The sequence below is a fragment of the Aquarana catesbeiana genome, linkage group LG11 (assembly GCF_042186555.1).
Source record: "Aquarana catesbeiana isolate 2022-GZ linkage group LG11, ASM4218655v1, whole genome shotgun sequence".
In the NCBI taxonomy this organism is placed as follows: domain Eukaryota; kingdom Metazoa; phylum Chordata; class Amphibia; order Anura; family Ranidae; genus Aquarana; species Aquarana catesbeiana.
Genome location: NC_133334.1, coordinates 30,956,714 through 30,977,603, shown reverse-complemented (window position 1 = coordinate 30,977,603; position 20,890 = coordinate 30,956,714). Strand labels below are relative to the sequence as shown.

General features: G+C 42.3%; 1 protein-coding gene across 1 annotated transcript in view; it reads left to right on the top strand.

The window, feature by feature from the left end:
- Nucleotides 1–341: 341 nt before the first annotated feature.
- ALX4 (ALX homeobox 4) overlaps nt 342–20,890 on the top strand; it is a 38,576-nt gene continuing 18,027 nt past the window's right edge. Inside the window, exons 1-2 of the mRNA XM_073604164.1 lie at nt 342–626; nt 17,962–18,090. Of these exons, the coding sequence (XP_073460265.1) occupies nt 378–626; nt 17,962–18,090 (378 nt within the window). The 5' untranslated portion in view covers nt 342–377. The remainder of the gene's footprint in view (nt 627–17,961; nt 18,091–20,890) is intronic.

The following is a 20,890-nucleotide window of genomic DNA, read 5'->3' as shown; positions in this document are numbered from 1 at the left end:
CACACACAATAAACTCAAAAATATTAATGGATGTAAATGTATATATAATGTAAGTCATGGGTGCTCAACCTGTGGCCCTCCAGCTGTTGCGAAACTACAACTCCCATCATGCCTTTGCCTTTGGGAGTCGTGCTTGTAACTGTCAGCAACTTGCAATGCCTTATTGGACATGTAGTTCTGCAACAGCTGAAGGGCCGTAGGTTGACCACCCATGATGTAAGTATATTATTATTATTATTAATATTATTAATTGAATTATATACAACGCTGTTTCTGCAACAAAGCCACTTCTTACAGAATTTTATTGTAATTAGCAAATATTTTTCTTCCCCCTAGCCAAAGAAAGTTCCCTGACGCCAAACAGCGACGCCCCAGGAATGGATAGCGGCTACCTGACCAGCAAAGAGGCCCCAGCCAAGGGCTCCCAGGACAGGGGGAGCAGTGACCTTCCCATGGATAAGACCGAGTCCGAGAGCAACAAAGGGAAGAAAAGGCGGAACAGAACTACGTTTACCAGCTACCAGCTGGAGGAGCTGGAGAAAGTCTTCCAGAAGACACACTACCCAGATGTTTACGCCCGGGAACAGCTGGCGATGAGGACTGACCTCACAGAGGCCAGAGTGCAGGTAACGTGATTTATTGGCGGAAGATATGAGCAAAATCCAGGCATGCACCACAAAAGGGCCCCGCCGCTGGTTCTAAAAATGGGGATGGATACTGTTAATATTTACTTAGAAAGGGTTCTGCTAAGCAACATAAAGTAACCATGTTACGATCTAATTTTAGGAACTAAATTCTGTGAATAAATTTCCTTTTTTTTATGGCTTCCAAAGCTGATCATATGGATACATTTCCTTTTTCTTGTGCGTGAGCATGTTGGAGCTGTAAAGATCTAAAGTATATATGTAATAAGGACAAAAAAAATTTCACAAAATTTCTTTTGGCAAAAAGTAAACTTAATTTACTTGAAACAATTTGAATATTTTTTTTTTTTACTTTTCAATTTAGAGGTTTTTTAGGGTCATTTATTATATTTTAATAAATGTTCTTTGTAATTGCGTTTTCTCCTTTTTTTGTGTTTGTATTTTGTCTTTAAGTACTTTAAAAAAAAAAAAAAAAGTAAAACAATGAGGCCAACGAGGAGACTTTTTTTGGCACAAGAACGGGTCTGTGTTGAAAGAAGGAGTATCTGTAAATCATTGCACCACTACAAAACACCACCTCTATTTCGCCTTTGTCATTAACTCCACTACTTTTAATGACCAGTTATATGTAACTATATATGTAACTATTTATCAAAAAGAGTGAAATTCCACCAATTTTTTTTTTTTATTTAACATTTTTGGTTTTGCAGGGGGGTGTATTTAGGGTCGTTTAGTATATTTTATTCAGTGTTCTTTGTATTTGCATTTTTTCTTTTTTTTGTGTTTAGAATTTATCGAGTCCTCCTTTTATTTTCAGTTTTATTGCCTGTTTTTCTTTCTCTGTTAAAAAAAAAAAAAAAAGTAAGATAATGAGGCTTACCAGGGGCTGGTTTTTGGTAGAAGAACTGGCCTGTGATAGTTGAAAGGGGCTTCTGTAAATCATTTCACCCTTAAAACCACTTCCACCTCCATTTCACCTTTCAAATACTATAAAAGTAACTGCACCACATATGGGACACTCATAAAAGACTAGGAAGAAAAATCCAACAACCAAAAGGCAAAAAAAAAGCTAAGGAAAAAGGCAGCTGCTACTCTAATTTTGATAAAAAAATCAAATCATAGTAGTGTAATAATAATGAACAGCGCTGGCCTGACCATCCTGTATTCTTATTAACGAATAAAATGCTGTATTTTTACTTATATAATGTATCACCTAACATAAAAAGTTGCTGGTGCAAATTTTATACAGATATTATATTCAAAAAATTATGCAACTAATATATCCTGTCATAAAGTGCTGCGATGTAATAAAGTGCATACAGGACAATGTACTGTGCAAAACAACATAAAGTGCTATAGTGTAATCATCTCGTATGACATCCTTTCAACAGTTGTTCAAAAAAATTAATAGAAAAAAATCTGTGTTGATATCCAATTAAAGAAAGTCCCAAAAATCCATTTAACCTCTGCCATTAACTCCACTGCATTTTGCAAAAATGGTGAAATTTTACCAAATTCACTCAATTTTTGCCAAAATTTTTCTCCTGTTGGATTTTTTTTTTTTTTTTTGAGGTTTTAAAATAAAAACAATACTGGGGAGAACAATATCCCATGTACAATAGTTGGTGACAGAGTTCACAATTAAGGCATTGCCAGGAAAAAGGTCCTTCGGGTGTGCTGTCCATAGGACTGGCCCATTAAAGTACCGTATGCCAAAGGTGGGAAATGATCATTTCAAATGCCCTTCCAATTTCTCTCATCCCCAGTCTGAAGTAAGTAAATAAAAACTTCACAATGCACTGGGAACTTTTTCTTATTAGACATGGAGGTTTGTGGACCTGCACTGTCCATTTAAAAATGTATTTTTTCAAGGACTTGTTTTTAAGTTCTAATTGGTTTTGTGACCATCTTACACATTAATAGTGCGTAAAGAAAATGTGTATAATCACAACTGTTTTCTTTGGTTTTGAGAACAGTAAGGGAAGGGTCTGTTTGTTTTTTGCTGTTTTTTTGTGACCCACTGGAGCAGGGTTTCTCAACAAGGGTTCCTACAGAGGTTGCTAGGGGTTCTTTGAGTTCCCACTGACACCATTGATCTTTTTAGCTATCTGTAAGGGGGTAAATCTTCCTAATGTCCACAAGTGTAAGGAGCATTCTTCCCACTGACCATCACACTAATGCAGGGTTTCTCAACCAGGGCTCCTCCAGAGGTTGCTAGGGGTTCCTTGAGTTCCCACTGACACCCTTTATCTTTTTAGCTATCTGTAAGGGGGTAATTCTTCCCAATGTCCACAAATGTAAGGAGCATTCTTCCCACTGACCATCACACTAATGCAGGGTTTCTCAACCAGGGTTCCGTGGAACCCTAGGGTTCCTCCAGAGGTTGCTAGGGGTTCCTTGAGTTCCCACTGACACCCTTGATCTTTTTAGCTATCTGTAAGGGGGTAATTCTTCCCAATGTCCACAAATGTAAGGAGCATTCTTCCCATTGACTATCACACTAATGCAAGGTTTCTCAACTAGGGTTCCTCCAAAGGTTGCTAGGGGTTCCTTGACCAATGACCAATTTCTGCCTCTCAGATAAGTTCCCACTGACACCATTGATCTTTTTAGCTATCTGTAAGAGGGTAATTCTTCCCAATGACCACAAGTGTAAGGAGCATTCTTCCCACTGACTATCACACTAATGCATCATGAGTTGTAGCTATAGTAACACTTAGTATGGGTTCCTTGAGACTGGAAAGTTTTGCCAAGGGTTCCTCTATGTTGAAAAGGTTGAGAAAGTGTGGAGAAGTTTCCATTCGCTTCCTGTCTTGGAGATGCAACAGGAAATGAGAGAAACTCTTTACAAAGTTACATAGTTAAGTCAAAAAAAGACAAAAGTCCATCTAGTTCAACCAATAAAAAAATAAAAAAAACCTACAATCCCATATACACAGTCGATCCAGAGGAAGGCGAAAAATCCTGGCAAAGCATGATCTAATTTGTTACAGCAGGGGAAAAAATTCCTTCACGATTCCCTGAGAGGCACTCCGATATTCCCTGGGTCAACTTTACCTATAAATGTTAGTAACCAGATATATTATGTACATTTAGGAAAGATTTCAGGCCTTTTGTAAAGCAATCTACTGAGCTGGCCAGAACCATCTCTGGAGGGAGTCTATTCCACATTTTCACAACTCTTACTGTGAAGAAACCTTTCCATATATGGAGATAAAATCTCTTTTCCTCCAGATGTAAAGAGTGCCCCCTTGTCCTCTGTGATGACCTTAAAGTGAATAACTCAACACCAAGTTCACGATATGGACCACTTCTGTATTTATACATGGTGAATGGTGATCATATCACCCCATAATCTGCTCTTCTCAGGAGAAAATAAATTTAGTTCCTCTAATCTTTCCTCATAGCTGATCTCCTCCATGCCTCTTATCAGTTTGGTTTCCCTTCTCTGCACTTTCTCCAGTTCCCCGATATCCTTTTTGAGAACTGGAGCCCAAAACTGAGCTGCATATTCCAGATGAGGTCTTACTAATGATTTGTAGAGGGGCAAAATGAAATCTCTTTCTCTGGAGTCCATACCTCTCTCAATACAAGAAAGGACTTTGCTCGTTTTGGAAACTGCAGCTTGGCATTGCATGTTATTATTGAGCTTATGATCTACCAAAACGCCCAGATCCTTCTCCACCATGGATTCCCCCAGTTGTACTCCCCCTGGAGTACAATTGCAAAAAATTCTTTCCATTCTCAAACAGCTGTAACTAGAATAGGTGTCCCATTGAAAGATGAACCTTTATCACCAGTTCCTGTTCTGGTGACAGCTGTAAAGTTTGGATTTCCCAATATCAATTTCTATGTCCGCGACAATGGTCACCAGGACCAGGAAAAAAAAAAAGAAAGATAAATAGTCTAATGAGAGGGCCAAACAATGTTCGAGACTACACAACTTTTAAAATTAGTTCACAGTAAAAGAACCCAGAACAACTAACAGGTTTCAAGACATAGTTTCGATTTCAAAGATATAATACTAGTAAAAATAATAATAATAATAATAATAATAAAGAAAAATAATCCTAAAAGGTCAAATAATCATAAAATAATAAAAAGAAAAATATATAATATAATAAAATAGTAATAATAATAATAATAATAAAAAAAAGTAAAAATAATAATAAAAGAATATAAAATACAGTTTATCATAAAATAATCAAAGAAGGGATTTTCTTTCCTAAGGGGTTCCCCCATTTGGTGTGCTATTGAAATGGAGCCTGTGCACCCAGTGCCAGCTTGATAGACCCAATGTTTTTTTATTTTTGTTTGAGCAATACAAAAACTTAGCAGAGGTTCCAACCCTTCTGCACTCTATCCAAAGCTGAAAATAAAAGGCCTGGCTATAGATACACTTTAAGGCCCCTTTCACATGGACAGCAATGGGGTGGGAAAACAGGTGGTTGATCCCCATTTAAAGTACTCCCCCCCCCCATAAATGGCCATCTAAAGCCTACCATGGCAGCTGAAGGGAGTAGTACCCATGCCGTGACTGCAGCAAATTTTACTCTGCTTGCCAAGTTTGACAGGTGGCCCTGCCTGTCAAACTCGGCCATTGAAGGCCAATCGGACTGTGCCGCAACTATGAGCCAAACATTTGGATTATGAATGCAGCACGGTATTTCAATATAAAATTGCCCTTGGGATGACAAAAAAAAAACACACACACAGAAGGCAGCAATATCACCTCCTGAACGGCAGGATAACACTACTTTACCCAGTATGAAAAGTGATCCACCATTGATCTCATTTCAGAGGGCGGTAGAGACTGCCAGCCACGTGTAAGGGGCCTAAACGGTTAACATGGAAAAAGTTTACTTCCTGTCCAACGATGCAAGCAAAAAAAAAAAAAAAAAGCATAACAATGATTTCCTGCCAAAAAGAAGTCTCAAAGGAGAGATAAATTTAAAAATGATTCTCTAATTAAAATATCTGACGGATGGAGTTATATAAACCAGCGTCTTTTTCTGTAGTAGAAATATAAATAAAGCCATTCATAGCGATTAGTTCTAGGTGACATCTCGCCCTGAAATTGGCGTTGACATGGTCTTGGCTTAATTTTATTCTTCCCAAAGTAATCGGCTAATGAAAACAGAACTTTCCTTTCTATATGTCTGTATAGATAGAGATAGATAGGCAGATACGTGGAATGTTGCAACCGTGCCAGGACTGTCTATAGACAGGATGATTGTTGGTAAGATTAGGCCCATGGTTATAATTTATGAATAAATCTTTCACTAATACTCTTTAAATATTCAACAAATATTATTTATGGATATCATATTTTATGATTTATTGGAAAATATTATTTATGAAAATTATTTTTTTAATGATTTATTGGAAAATATTATTTATGGAAATTATTTTTTATGATTTATTAGAGAAAATGATTTATAGAAATTATTATTTTTTTTTATGATCCATCGGAATATATTATTTATGGAAAAAAAATTTTATTATTTATTGGAAAATATTATTTATGGGAATTATTTTTGTATGATTTATTGGAAAACATTATTTATAGAAATTACTTTTTTATGATTTATTGAAAAACATTGTTTCTGAAAATAGGATTTACCATTGTTTTTTTTTTTTTTTTTTTTTTATTATTTGAGAGTCTTTTATTTATTTTATTTATTTTTTGTGTGTATTTTTGTGGCAGATATTAAGACAGTAACTGCCCCAAATGCTAAAAATTGTACTGATAACATTTCTTGAAAAGGATTGCCTTTAGAAAATGATTTTAGGACAATTTGGAAAATCATTTGCAGAGATGTTTCTAGAATGATGCCATGTAATACTTGTTTATGAATAATGGACAGCACAGTGGCTCGCATATCTGCCTTGCAGGACTGGGGTCCTCGGTTTAAATCCCAGCCAGGACACTATCTGCATGGAGTTTGCATATATCCCCCTGTAGCACCCTCCTAGACAGGCTGCTAGATAGGCTAGGTCAATTTAGTGTTTCTTCTTGGTACCCCTGCAATCAGTGCAGCAGATTGTGATTGCTTTGGGCTGTTCTAGGCTTTGCAGGTTGCAAGTTTGAGTGCGTCCCCCTGTTTTCTGGAGAATATAGCAGAATATAGTGGGTGGGATGAGGCAGATTAGCAGCCTGAATATTTATATAGCTTCAGCCAATCCCTGGGGAAGGGTGCCCAGAAGGGGGCTGGGGGAGGGCATAAATAGTTTGGAGCCCTGTTCTTGTCCAGGAGGAGAAGTTCACAGTCTGAAGGACTGCTGCCCTTCTTGGCAGGCCAGGTAAAATTTTACCTGAGCGCTACATCCCTTTCCTTGCATGGGTTTCCTCTGGTCTTCCAACGTGTTTTGGGGGCAACACCACTCTACCTTCACGAAGGGTCAACATAGCATAAAACCTGGATGGAGAAACCAGTGGTTTCACAGATCTACTGTATATTAGAACCAGTATTAAACTATCATGTTGTTCGTCAATGAGGAGAGTTCAATACTGGTTCTAATATAAGTCAGTGAAGTCATTGTCATCCAAGTCATCCAAGTTTTATTCTGTATTGAACCTGATGAAAGTGGAGCAATGTTGCCCCAAAACGCATTGCGTGTTTTATATGACTTTTTTTATCGACAAAATTATCTTGGAGTCTTTTATCTGATTCTTGTCTGGCGCTCCTTTCTCCCTTTCTATGGTTTGAGCTACTGTTGGGTGCCCATCAAAAGAAGCCATTGCTGTGTGGGAGCCACCTCGCCAGAGTTATTGAGCTTGTTTGAAGTCTTCCTTCATGATCTGACTACATCTGCAAGTCTAAAGATCGCCATACTATCAGGAGCGTGTTGCGCTCCTGATCCTTGATAGCTGCTGGGCTCCTTCCAGCATCCTGGTTTTGGCTATGATGCATTCTCCTTGTCTGTCTGTCAACCTACAAGGTTATTGATGTGGCCAGTCTCTGGGTGGAGATCAAACGTGATTTAAGCCAGCCAAGCCTGCATTCTCAGACTTGTGATATTGTGTTTGTAACACGTGCTCCAAGCTCCCTATTTGTCTGCTATGCTGATTGGATTTCCTTGTTTATGATCTTGGATCGAATATTGACTACTCTCTGAACTCTGCCTGCCTTTTGACTGCTGTTTTGATCCCGACTTTTTTAAACCTTGCCTGCCTTGTATCTGGACTATCATTGAACCACTCTGCCTGTCTGCCAACCGCAAGTACCTGTTTGCTGTGCTCAGTTTGCACCTGCCCTGGTGTGGTAGCCTAGCACTATAGCATTGTCTTTTAAGTCCTAGGGGCAACCCAGTACTGATAGGTCTGCTTGCCTTATGGGAAAAAGGGCAGCTATAGGTGAAGAACACAGAAGCCAGCTATAGTGCATGACCACCTGCGTTAGGGGTAAGCGTGACACATACATGGTTCTGTTTTTTTTTTTGTTCAGCCAGAATTTTATTAAGTTGTATTGAATTGAATCTGCGTATTCCATCAGAATACAGAGATAAGTGCTGCAGCCTATTGCCTGCTCTGCTGATCGTGCAGCTTTTATCCAACAGGGCGCTTGAACAGAAGTTGATTGGTGGATTGACCTATGTTTAATTGCAGTGGCTACACATGGATTGAAATTTAGATGGTCCCTGATGAACTGGCTAAATTTCTATCCATCTATTGCCACCTTAAAATTTCCCAGCGCCTCTTTGAGTATGTTGTTCTGGAGTTCCCTGGAAGATGTCATCTCTGATGAAACGCATCAGAAAGAACTACATGCTGACATCATCGCTTTCTCAGAAGTGGACCCGGAAGTAAGGTCCGGTTTGTTATTCTTACTGCGCAGTGACTCCTCTTTTGTATACATGATGGAGGTTGACAATGGATACCTGTGGGCAATTTTGCTTCCTGCTAGCTGTGGATCCTGTCGAGGAGAACCTGGAGACTTACCTTTGGCTGACCAATATTACCACATGCTGTATATGACTTCTCTAAATTGTGAGAGTCATTTATCTCCGATAAGCCTTCAGTCCTGGCTATAGGGTGGTTGAGATCTTCTCCTGTGTTGGATACACAATCCTAATAACCTTACCAACAGTTCACTGTCCACCACTCCTCTCTGCCAATCCCTCCATTGGCTTCCTATTGCCCAACAAATACAAATTTAAAACACTCCTTCTATCCAAATGTCACCCAAACCATCCTCTCTGTTGCTCCCAAGACGTCCTGCTCTCTAGCTCCCTTGTCTCCACCTTCCATGCTTGTCTCCAGGACTTCTACAGAGCCTCTCCCATTCTCTGGAACTCACTACCCCAATCCGTTGGACACACAATCGTATCCACCTTAGCAACCATTCAGTGTCCACCCACCACTTTGCCAATCCCGCCACTGGCTTCCCATTGCCCAACAAATAAAATTCAAAACACTAACAATAGCATACAAAGCCATTTACAACAGTGCCCGAGCTACATCACCATTCTTATCTTCAGATATTACCCAAACCGTCCTCTCCGTTCCTCCCAAGATCTCCTGCTCTTTAGCTCCCTTGTCTCCTCCTTCCATGCTCATCTCCAGGACTCCTCCAAAGCCTCTCCCATCCTCTGGAACTCACTACCCCAATCTGTTTGGCTTTCTCCTACTCTGTCCACTTTAAGGGGATCCCTGCAAACTCATCTCTTCAGGGAAGCCTATCCTGCCTTCGGCTAATAACCAAATCTTCTATCTCGCCCATCAGTTCATCCCTAAGGCCCCATTCACACCTGAGAGTTTTGTAGCTTGAAGCCTGAAGCTACAAAACGCCGGAGAGGAAAAAAAATCAAATATTCTCTATGGAGATGGTTCACATCTCCACTCCAAAACGCCTGAAGCCAGAAGCTCCAAAACGCCTGAAGCTCAAACAAGTCCTGGAACTTTAAAAAAAAAAAAAAATTTAAAATAAATCAATAAATTTGTTTCGCTTCGTTCCGTTTCGTATTAAAATTAATTCGTAATTCGTGTCAGAAATACAATTCGGATTCGTACGAAATACGAATTTTCGTTAGGTTCCTAAACTTTTCGTAACAATAACGAAAGTTCGTTATGATACATTTATCATTATGAGGGGCTCCCACCATCTCTGTGGGGCCCATCCTGGTGGGGCCCTTTACTACGATCCCACAACGGGCCCTTTCACATGTTCTGCAGTGAGCTCCCTTCCTACTGTATTGGAGCCCCCCAGGGTGGCAGAAAACAAGAGATATATGTCACCAGCATACTAAGAAAATATAAGGGTCCAAAGCAGTGGGAGAACTATCAGGGTTGCAAAGGTTGTCTTGCCACTGGGCCCTGGTGTTCTGCCACTGTGGGGTTCCCTAGCTTCCTCTTGCTGTTCTGCCCCTACTATTGAGCGCTGGTCCGGCATCTCTTGGAATTTACAGGCTGGTTCTCCTGTCCTAAGGACTGGAGAAATCAGTCTGTTTTTTCAGTAACTGAGAGTCCTGGTGGAGTCCTTCCTGCAACTCGCTCCCTGCCAATGAGGATGCAGGGGAAGGAGCAGATCGGGCGGCCATGGTTGTGTGAGCGCTCGCATTATGCAGTGTCAGCGAGCAGAGAGAGGAGGGAGCAGTAAGATGCGGCGAATGCAAACAAAAAGACACTGCCTTTTTATAAAAGAAAAAAAAAAATTAAATTGGGGGGGTACATGGTGGGGCACAGCATAATGTTGGGGGGGCCAGGGCCCCCTCTGGCCACCCCCCCCCCCCAGGGATGCTATTGATTAGATTGTAAGCTCGCAGGAGCAGGGCCCTATTAACCCATCTTGGATTAAATTGTATTGTTGCTGTATTGTCTCCCTTATATTGTAAAGCGCTGTGCAAACTGTTGGCATTATATAAATCCTGTATAATAATAATAATCCAAAGGTTTATGACACTTATTCATGATGTGGACGGTTTCACCAGTGGATTGGGCTGTTATTTTTGTTCATATGTGGTTATTTCATGTTTTATAGCATTGATGTATTTCCAAGCAAAAAACAGTGTATATACATAATGGAGGTTACAATAGCTCAAACGGGAGATTCCTCCATCCACGCTGAGGAATGAATGAAATCTATGCATGTGTGGCCAACGTAACTAGCAAAAGGAAAGATGCACATGGATGGGGCAGTTCCCTGAACTCTCTCCAGCACTCGATCCAGTTAGTCAGCCCTACAAAAACACATTCATTAAATCGTTTCAATATTTATGTTAATCAAAAACAGAGGTCTTTGTTGCATACCTTTGCACAAGCTGATGAAGCCGCACTGCCATGTCAACAAATACATCAAATACACAATTTGAAGAATAAGCGTTCTTGTGTGATGAGAGTCTGTGATTTGTGGGTTGTAGAAATTTCCCCCACTATGTGATTCTATGTCTACAATCTCTGTCTGATCGTGGCGTTATATAGGCTGGAGATGACAATACAAAAGTGGTGCTTCCCTGTCTGCGTTTCTGCTCGCTTAAAGTGGTTGTAAAGCCTAAACGTTCTTTACCTTAATGCATTCCTTGCATTAAGGTAAAAAATGTTTAGGTGTCAGCATCCCCCCCCCCCCTTTTACTTACCTGAGCCCTCATTCGATCCAGTGCTGTACACGTCTGCACTTCTTCTCTCCCCTCACTTCTGGGTCTCGCTGGCTTTGCTGGGGCACCAGAAGGCATTGGCTGCCAATCAAAGTCAGTGATGAGGGAGCGGGGAGGGGGCTGAGTCACGCTGTCTGTGTCAATGGATGCGGCAGCGGGGCTCGGGTGTGAGCATGCACAAGTGCCCCCATGGGAAGCGGCTTCCCATAGGGGCACTGGACAGGGGGAGGGGCCAGGAGTGCCAGCGAGGGACCCGAAAAGAGGAGGCTTACGGCCACTCTGTGCAATTCCATTGCACAGAGCAGGTAAATGTTGTAATATGTTGGCCGATTTATGTAGGATATTGTATTAAAGTACCATATTGAGCAGAAATTCAACATATTACAACAGTAAATACAGACATTTTTTTTTAATTACCTTTACAAAGCCCCACACTTACCCCATCTAGGAAGCGGGTGGGCAGCGTGTCCGGCGGCTTTCTTCCTCCTCCTGTGGTGTGGACCACGGTGCCTTCCACCGTGCATCCCCCTCTTCCTCCTCCTAGGTGTTCAATAGGATCACCTGACTTTTCAGCCGGGAAACAGGTATTATTATTATTATTATTATTATTCAGGATTTATATAGCGCCAACAGTTTACGCAGCGCTTTACAATATAAAAGGGAGACGATACAGTTATAATACAATAAGATACAGGAGGATTAAGAGGGCCCTGCTCAGAAGAGCTTACAATCTAATAGGGGGGGGCAGGTGGTACAAAAGGTTGTAACTGTGGGGAATGAGCTGATGGAAGTAGTAAAAGATTAGTTAGAGACGTTATAGGCTTTCCTGGAGAGATGAGTTTTCAGGGATCGCCTGAAGGTAGCAAGAGTAGGGGATAGCCGGACAGGTGGAGGTAGCGAGTTCCAGAGGATGGAAGAGGCTCTGGAGAAATCCTGGAGACAAGCAGGTATCAGACCCGCGCTTCCTGATTGGCGAATGTTCATTTTCTTTTCTAACACACCGGGGTGGGCCCCGAGCGCACTGCTCTGCGCCCCGAGTCCACCCTATTTTGAAGCCAATTAGAGCCTATGGCTCTAATCAGGTGTTTAAAAAACACCCCCACCGCTGTAATTCATGTGCTCGGCATCCTGGATGGGGCCCGGACGCATGAATAGTGGGTGCCCGTGGATAGATTCATGCTATGCACAAATCTATCCATTAACCGTACAGGGGGTGGCGTGGATAGAGGGGGCGGTGCCCATGCGCCCTTAATGGATGGGCCGCCCCTGCTCCCAACTGTCCCTGATTTTGAGGGACTGTCCCTGATTTGGTACAAAGTCTCTCTGTCCCTCTTTCCTCCTCATTTGTCCCTCATTTTGGTCTGATCTATATAGATGTATATAAAATGCGCAATTTATATTTCAAAAAGTGTTTCCCAGTGCTAAACCTTTCATCCAATTTCCAAATTGCTGCATTCGTAAATTTCAAAAACCAATATAAAAGAATAGTAGTGGTACAAAAGCACTTTTGAGTTTAAATAATCTTTTTTGTATAATTCTCCTTTAAGGGGGGTGTGGCAGGGGGTGTGTCCTATTCCTACATACTTTTGCTAATAGATGTCCATGGTTTCCATCTCATAAAGTTGGGAGGTATGCTTTAAGCTGGGTTCACACTATTGCGAATTGGATGTGGGTTTTCCCCGCATCCAATTCACATAGCAGAAGATTGTGACGGGCTCTCTATGGAGACGGTTCACGCATCTCCGCAGTGGCTCCGGTGAAAATTGCACAGGAGTCCTGTGCATCTTTTGGTTGGTTTCAGGTCCGAATTCAGCCCAAAATTTGGGCTGAAATCAGACCTGAAACGATGAATGGAGACGCACCGAACTCCTGCTGTGAGCCGCTGCGTGTTCCAGTGTGAACCCAGCCATAAGGTTGCTATGAGCTGCACTCTGCATGGCTGGCAAAGTAGAACTATAGGCAATTTTTTTTTTTCATTTTGGATAGAGCAAGGGAGGATTATAACCCCTATCAGATTTTTTTTTACCATCTGTGCCCCATTGGGGAGATTTTCCTTCACTTCCTGTCCCATAGCCAAAACAGGAAATGAGGGGAAATCCCTGTAAATCAAGGGAATTTCTTGGGGACCCCCAGATCACCAGAACTAGTGTTCCCATTGTAAGATTTCCCCTCTATTACTTTTCTGGGGACAACCCAAAATTTTGGTAATTTCTTTTACTTTCACTTTCAATCTTAATGGTAAATGGGACAAATGGAGAGGGTGAATCTCTTTAACGGGGGCACAGACAGCAATAAATACTGACAGGGGTTCTTTCAAAAAAATTTTATTAGCATTTCTGCCAACTTATCAGGACACAATATATATGTTTACATAATGCAATAAACAAGGAACAAATAGGAAAAGTAAAAATAAAGTACATATAGGAATTGTGAAGAAAGGGACTTAAGCATAAGGGATATGCTGGCGCTAGCCTCAACACCCCACGGGATGAGCAACCCAGGACATCCCCGGGAGCACGAGGCGTCTGTAAGCAAAAGTGTCCTCATATAGAACCCAGCATAGCCATATAGGAGTATCATTGACAGGGGTTCTAATCCCTCTCTACTCTATCCAAAACCCAAAAAAAATTTTAGTTATATGTTAAAGTAATTTTTGGCAGAATTAGTCATGGAAAAACGAGAAGAATTATGACGACAACAATGTCTTTACTGACTTCTCTCTGTTCTGTGTATGCTGTATTCCCCCGTCCATCCCCTCCCCCTCATACAGACCATGGGGGGTTGCATTGCGGAGATCCACAGGCCGCAGGAAATTAAAGATGTAATGAAAACAAGCAAAAGTTATCTCAGCCTGTCATCCCAGGCTGTTTTCCCAGGATAGGGTTATGTCGGTGAGCTCTGAGCCTGGACCGGGGTGTCATCTAGAATATTAGCATTAGATAAATATCACAGTTTAAATCCTGTGATCATCAGCTTGTGATTACTCCAAGGACAGGATGTAGACATGGTCCTCTTCTGAAAAGAAGGGACCCTGGCCCTGGTCACCAGGGTGCAAGACTCCTGTTGGGGCCTAAGGGTACTCTTGTGCTACCCAACCGAAACCAGGGGGACCTCATTCTTTTTATAAACCTGCCGAAACAAGTTCCACTCAAGTACTTGGCGGGGCTCCCCCAAAGGGAGACCCCATGGGAGGGGAGAACCCAACCATAAGGCCACATGCCCACCCCTCCAAGACTTTCAGGGCAAGTCTGAGGACCTATATCCCACTAATCAGGAGTGAGTAAAGTACCTTGCGCTGTGCAAAATAAATAAGTGCTTTAGGGTGCCAAAGCACAAGACAATAGCTGTCCTTCCGGATGGTATAAAAATTTCTCCTGTCCCACCCAAAAGGCCCAGCCCAGGAGGCAGGTATGGAAAAAAGTGCACAGGGGTGCTGTGACCAAGGTGCCGTACTAAAAACTCAGTGGTTATCCCATAGTGAATTTTTCTGGCACCCTTGGACTGCCACTCCAAGGGCATGAGCACCGTGGGCTTTTCTCCGCTCATTTAGCTCATTCAAGACATTTAGTACCTTTAGCGCTAATACCCTTCCAGTTCCATAACAGAAGCCCCCAATTATTCTGTACACATACCTACTTTGCTCCCATGTCCTGCTGCTGCGTCCATTGACACAGACAGCAGGACTCGGCCCCACTGGATTTGGATTTGATTGACAGCAGCAGGAGCTGGAAAGACCGAGTTCAGGTAAGTAAAATGGGGGCTCTGGGGGGGCTGCTGCATCACAGGAGGTTTTTTTACCTTAATGCATAAAATGCATTAAGGTGAAAAACCTTGAGGGTTTACAACCTCTTTAATGCATTATCTGCATTGTGGTAAAAAAAAAAAACTTTTGAGTGCAGCCATGCTGGAACAGTAAAGGGTCTTCAACCCAAAATGTTCCATCAAGGTTGGATAAGATATAGCATTAGCAGTACCTTCACTGGAAACACATGAATTCAATCAATTGGAGGGTGTCCACATACATTTTGCCATACAGTATGTGCTAAATGGTTCTTTGAAAGATAACATAATTTTTTTGTGTAGCACCCTCCTAGTGAGGTGCTATGCTGTTAGGTAAATTTAGTTCTTTTTGAGCTCCTCTATAATCAGTGAAGCTGTTGCTGATTGCTTTGGACTGATCAGGGTCTCACAGGCTGCAGGCTTGAATGCTTCTCCCTAGGAGTGGAGCGGAGTAGTCAATGAGCATCCTGAATATTTATGGAGTTTTCAGTAAATCCCTGGGGAGATATGTCCAATAGGTGGTTGCAGGTGGCATAAATAGTCTGGGGCTGGGGCAGTCTCGGTTCTTGTCCAGAAGGACAAGAAAGCCAGCTAGACCCGGAAGTGAGGAGACAGAGGGGAGAGAAGAGCTGCAGTTGAGCATGGTGCTGGATCGAAAGAGGGCTTGGGTAAATAAAAGGTGGGGGGTGAGGAGGGATGCGGTTGCCTAAACATTTTTTACCTTAATGCAAGGAATCCAGTAAGGAAGTGTCTACCTGACTCCAAGGGAGGCATCTAATACCCAAGTACTTGTGAGTACAGACCTGAGGACAGGATCTGGGTGACTGTTGCTGCTGTTAAGCCCCTGGTGCACTTAAGACTAAGGCTTGCCTGGCCTGGAACTTTGCTTATGGTGTCCAAGGGCTGTCTATTCCCAGAGCTATTGCGAAAGGGACTTTTTTACGGAGTCGCTTCAGAAGAAAGGGTGTCCTCTTATGACATAAGTTTAACATTCTGGAGTATCCCACAACTCCCTGTGTTCTATCCAAGTTATCCAGCTATAAACTTTAAAAAAGGCAACCCCTAGACTATTAATTGGGCAAGAAGTGTGGATACTACTATGTGCCTGGCTGCCATTACATTGATGGGAAAGAGAAACTGGGACAAGATAGCGGGACCAGCCAGAGGGTCTGCGCAACAGTTGATAAAAATGTTCTGAAGACAGCTGAACACTGACATTCCCTCGTTGACTTCTCAAGCGTGAATTGGAATTTGGTGTCAGGCATGTCTTCTTCCGTGATGCATAAAATTAATTAGCAACAGGGATTTGGTGGCTGATGGATTCAGCGAGGGTCCCTCAGAACCCACCAATGCTCTCCATCACCTGTTAAGCTCTGGGTGTGATGATGGTCACTGAGCTGACATTGGTGGCCTCTGCTAATCACCATTCATCCTCCATGTCAAATGGAAAGCAGAGACTGTGGGGGCCTCTTTGTCTACCTGGCATGGAAGACTCCCTCGTGCACAGGGTGTGATGGATGGCTTTTCCTGTGATATGGTGAATGGGTCATACAAGTGCCCTCTCCCCTCCTGCAGATTTCTCCATGAACGTGCTTCTGCACTGGAATCTTGAAGATTGCAATAGGTGATAAATGAACCACTACAGTGCTGGAAAATACTCTCCGCAGCCGAGGTGCTTCACTGTTTTTATTGGGTCTGAAATATCAGTAGACTTTTTTTTCCAAGACTGCGATATGGTATGTTTGCTATTTCAACACATTAAAGTTTTCCAAAACCTTACTTCAGATCTAAGCTGTCAGCTTTGATTCTACCCATACAGTATTAATCCAAACATGTCATTGCAGCTTGATGGTACCATCTGCATTAACCATTCTCAACCAGGATTTATTTAGCTCCTGCTAGGGTTTCTTTGAGCTGGGGTTGATTGACCTCCAATGTCATGGTGCCTGCAATAGTTGCAGAGCCAAAGTCACCTGGCAAAGCCAGCAACACGGCACTAATTATCTTTTCAGCTGTCTGTCTGTCTAGCATTCTGACCACCTTTGTAGGGGCATTTTTGCCCATGACCCCTAATAAATTGGTGTTATTAAGTTTCCCCCAAGATCTGAAAATTATTTTAGCAGTTTTCAGGGATAAAAAGGTTGAGAAAGGCTGGTCTACGTAACCTGTGTCAATTTTGCCTGCTGAAGTCACCCCTTAAACCAGCCTTTCTCAACCTTTTTCTCTCCAAAGGAAGCCTTGAATATTTTCAGATGTCTGGGGAACCCCTGATAAAACCAGTTGGGGGTTAGTGGGAAAATGCCCTCCCCCATCCCACCTTACAATGATGGGCAGATTCCCCTCTAACAGACAACTAAAAAGATCATTGGTGCCATGCTACTGGCTCTGCCAAGTGGTCTTGGCCTTGGAACTATGCAAAGACTATCAAATGGGAGGTCACTCAGTCACTGCTCAAGAAACCCCTAGCAACCTCTGGAGCAACTAATGGCTGCCTTAAACGATAAGTACACCATAAACAAAGTTCACTTTTCTTTTTTTGCCCCTTCTCTGAACTAACCTAACCCACCCTCCCATTCCAGAGATGCTTACTTACCTCCATCTAATGACCCTTCAGTCTCCTATGTTTTTTTCTATCAAGTGGTGCAAGTCTTCACTGTCTTGGGTATGACTGGGTATTACAGCTCCGTAGAGTTCTTTGGGATAGTCACTGGGCTCGGGATACATCCTCATAGACATCTATGGGATCATCTTCAGCCTTGGGGCACAGTCCCATAGATTTTCATTTATATACAGCCCCAAGACACAACCTTATAAAAGTCTATGGTGCTTTAAGATTTTAAAGTCTCAACATCCCTGCCCACCCAAAACCTAAGGACAAGTTCTTGGTGGAAAGCATCTGCAACAGTCATAGAACTGACCTATGTGTCATTGTTGTGTCTCCTAGGTGTGGTTCCAGAATCGAAGGGCAAAGTGGAGGAAAAGAGAGAGGTTTGGGCAAATGCAACAAGTACGAACTCACTTCTCTTCTGCCTACGAGCTGCCACTACTGACCCGAGCTGAAAACTATGCCCAGGTAATTCATGTTTCCTTCTATTCTGCTGTATGTTGTTCATGAAAACAACATTTGCCAACAGAGGTAGTTAACACCTAGATCAGGGTCTCTTAACCATGGTTCCATGGGACTTTAGGGTTTCTTCCACAAATTAAGAGGTTCCTTGAGCAATGAGCAATTTCTGCCTCTCAGATAAGTTTCCATTGACATCATTGATCTTTTTAGCTATCTGTAAGGGGTAATTCTTCCCAATGATCACAAGAGTAAGGACCATCCTTCCCAATGACCATCACACTAATGTATCAGGAGTTGTAGATTATTAGCAGGCATTTCCTGGGATTGAAAAGTTATTTTAAGGGTTATTCTGTGTTGAAAAGGTTGAGAAAGGCTGACCTAGGTAGTAAGCCAGAAAACGAGGTAACTTCTAACCAGTACTTAGCTACTAAGCCAGATAAAGAGGCAGCATGCAAACAACTCCCATGTTGTAACCAGCTCCTGTCTCCCGAACAAGGTATGAAGGCAGCATGTATCAACACTCATTTATTTACTGAGTCAAATGAATACCTTTTCCACATTTTGTCATGTTACAACCAAAAACGTAAATAGATTTTATTGCGATTTTATGTGATAGACCAACACAAAGTGGCACATAGTTGAGAAGTGGAAGTAAAATGATAAATGGTTTTAACAATTTTTTACAAATAAATATCTAAAAAGTGTGGCGTGCGTTTGTATTCAGCCCCCTTTACTCTGATACCCCCAACTATAATCTAGTGGAATCTATTGCCTTCAGAAGTCACCTAATTAGTAAATAGAGTCCCCCTGTGTGTAATTTAATCTCAGTATAAATACAGCTGTTCTGTGAAGCCCTCAGAGGTTTTTTAGAAAACCTTAGTGAACAAACAGCATCATAAAGGCCAAAGAACACACCAGACAGGTCAGGGATAAAGTTGTGGAGAAGTTTAAAGCAGGGTTAGGTTATAAAAAAATATCCCAAGCTTTGAACATCTCACGGAGCACTGCTCAATCCATCATCTGAAAATGGAAAGAGTATGGCACAACTGCAGACCTACCAAGACATGGCCATCCACCTAAACTGACCGGCCGGATAAGGAGAGCATTCATCAGAGAAGCAGCCAAGAGGCCCATGGTAACTCTGGAGGAGCTGCAGAGATCCACAGCTCAGGTGGGAGAATCTGTCCACAGGACAACTATTAGTCGTGCTCTCCACAAATCTGGCCTTTATGGAAGAGTGGCAAGAAGAAAGACATCGTTAAAAGAAAACCGTAAGAAGTCCTGTTTGAAGTTTATTTATTTATTTATTTAAGGTACTTATATAGCGCCGTCAATTTACGAAGCGCTTTACATATACATTGTACATTCACATCAGTCACTACCCTCAAGGAGCTTACAATCTAAGGTCCCTAACTCACATTCATACATACTAGGGGACAATTTAAACAGAATCCAATTAACCTACCAGCATGTCTTTGGAGTGTGGGGGGCGGAAACCGGAGTACCCGGACGAAACCCACGCAGGCACAGGGAGAACATGCAAACTCCAGGCAGGTAGTGTCGTGGTTGGCATTTGAACCAGTGACCCTTCTTACTGCTAGACGAGAGTGCTACCCACTACACCACTGTGCCGCCCAAGTTTGCGAGAAGCCATGTGGGGGACACAGCAAACATGTGGAAGAAGGTGCTCTGGTCAGATGAGACCAAAATTGAACATTTTGGCATAAAAGCAAAATGTTATGTGTGGTATAAAACTAACACTGCACATCACTCTAAACACACCATCCCCACCGTGAAACATGGCGGTGGCAGCATCATGTTGTGGGGATGCTGTTCTTCAGCAGGGACAGGGAAGCTGGTCAGAGTTGATGGGAAGATGGATGAAGCCAAATACAGGGTAACCCATTAGAGTCTGCAAAAATCTTGAGACTGGGGCGGAGGTTCACCTTCCAGCATGACAACGACCCCAAACATACAGCCAGAGCTACAATGGAATGGTTTAGATCCAAGCATATTCATGTGTTAGAATGGCTCAGTCAAAATCCAGACCTAAATCCAATTGAGAATCTGTGGCAAGACTTGAAAATTGCTGTTCACAGACGCTCTCCATCCAATCTGACAGAGCTTGAGCTTTTTTGCAAAGAAGAATGGGCAAAAATGTCCCTCTCTAGATGTGCAAAGCTGGTAGAGACATCCCCAAAAAGACTTGCAGCTGTAATTGCAGTGAAAGGCGGTTCTACAAAGTATTGACTAAAGGGGGGCTCAATGCAAATGCACCCCACACTTTTCACATATTTATTTGCAAAAAAATTGGAAAACAATTTATCATATTCCTTCCTCTTCACAATTATGTGCCACTTTGTGTTGGTCTATCACATAAAGAGAGTCAGCAGATACCCAGGACCTAATCTAATGAGCCAGACAGAGATGTAACGAGTAACTGGCACCCATATACTGAGTCAGATCTAGAGGCAGCATGTATATAGTGAGCCAGATAGAGAATTAGCATGTATTAGGACCTATTCTACTGAGCCAGATAGACAAGCAACATGTCAGATAGAGAGTCAGCATTTAGCCAGAACTACTCTCCCGAGGTAGATACAGTGACAGCAGGCAACCAGGACCTATCTTGTAAGCCACGTAGGAATTCAACAAGAAAGTTGCACCTATCTACTGGGCCACCTAGAGAGGCAACTTGTAACCAGGACCAATCTATTGAGCCAGATACAGAGAGACAAACAGAGATACAAGCAGGGGCAGGCTGATAACTCATGGGGCCCCCGGGCAATAAGAGATTACGGGGCCC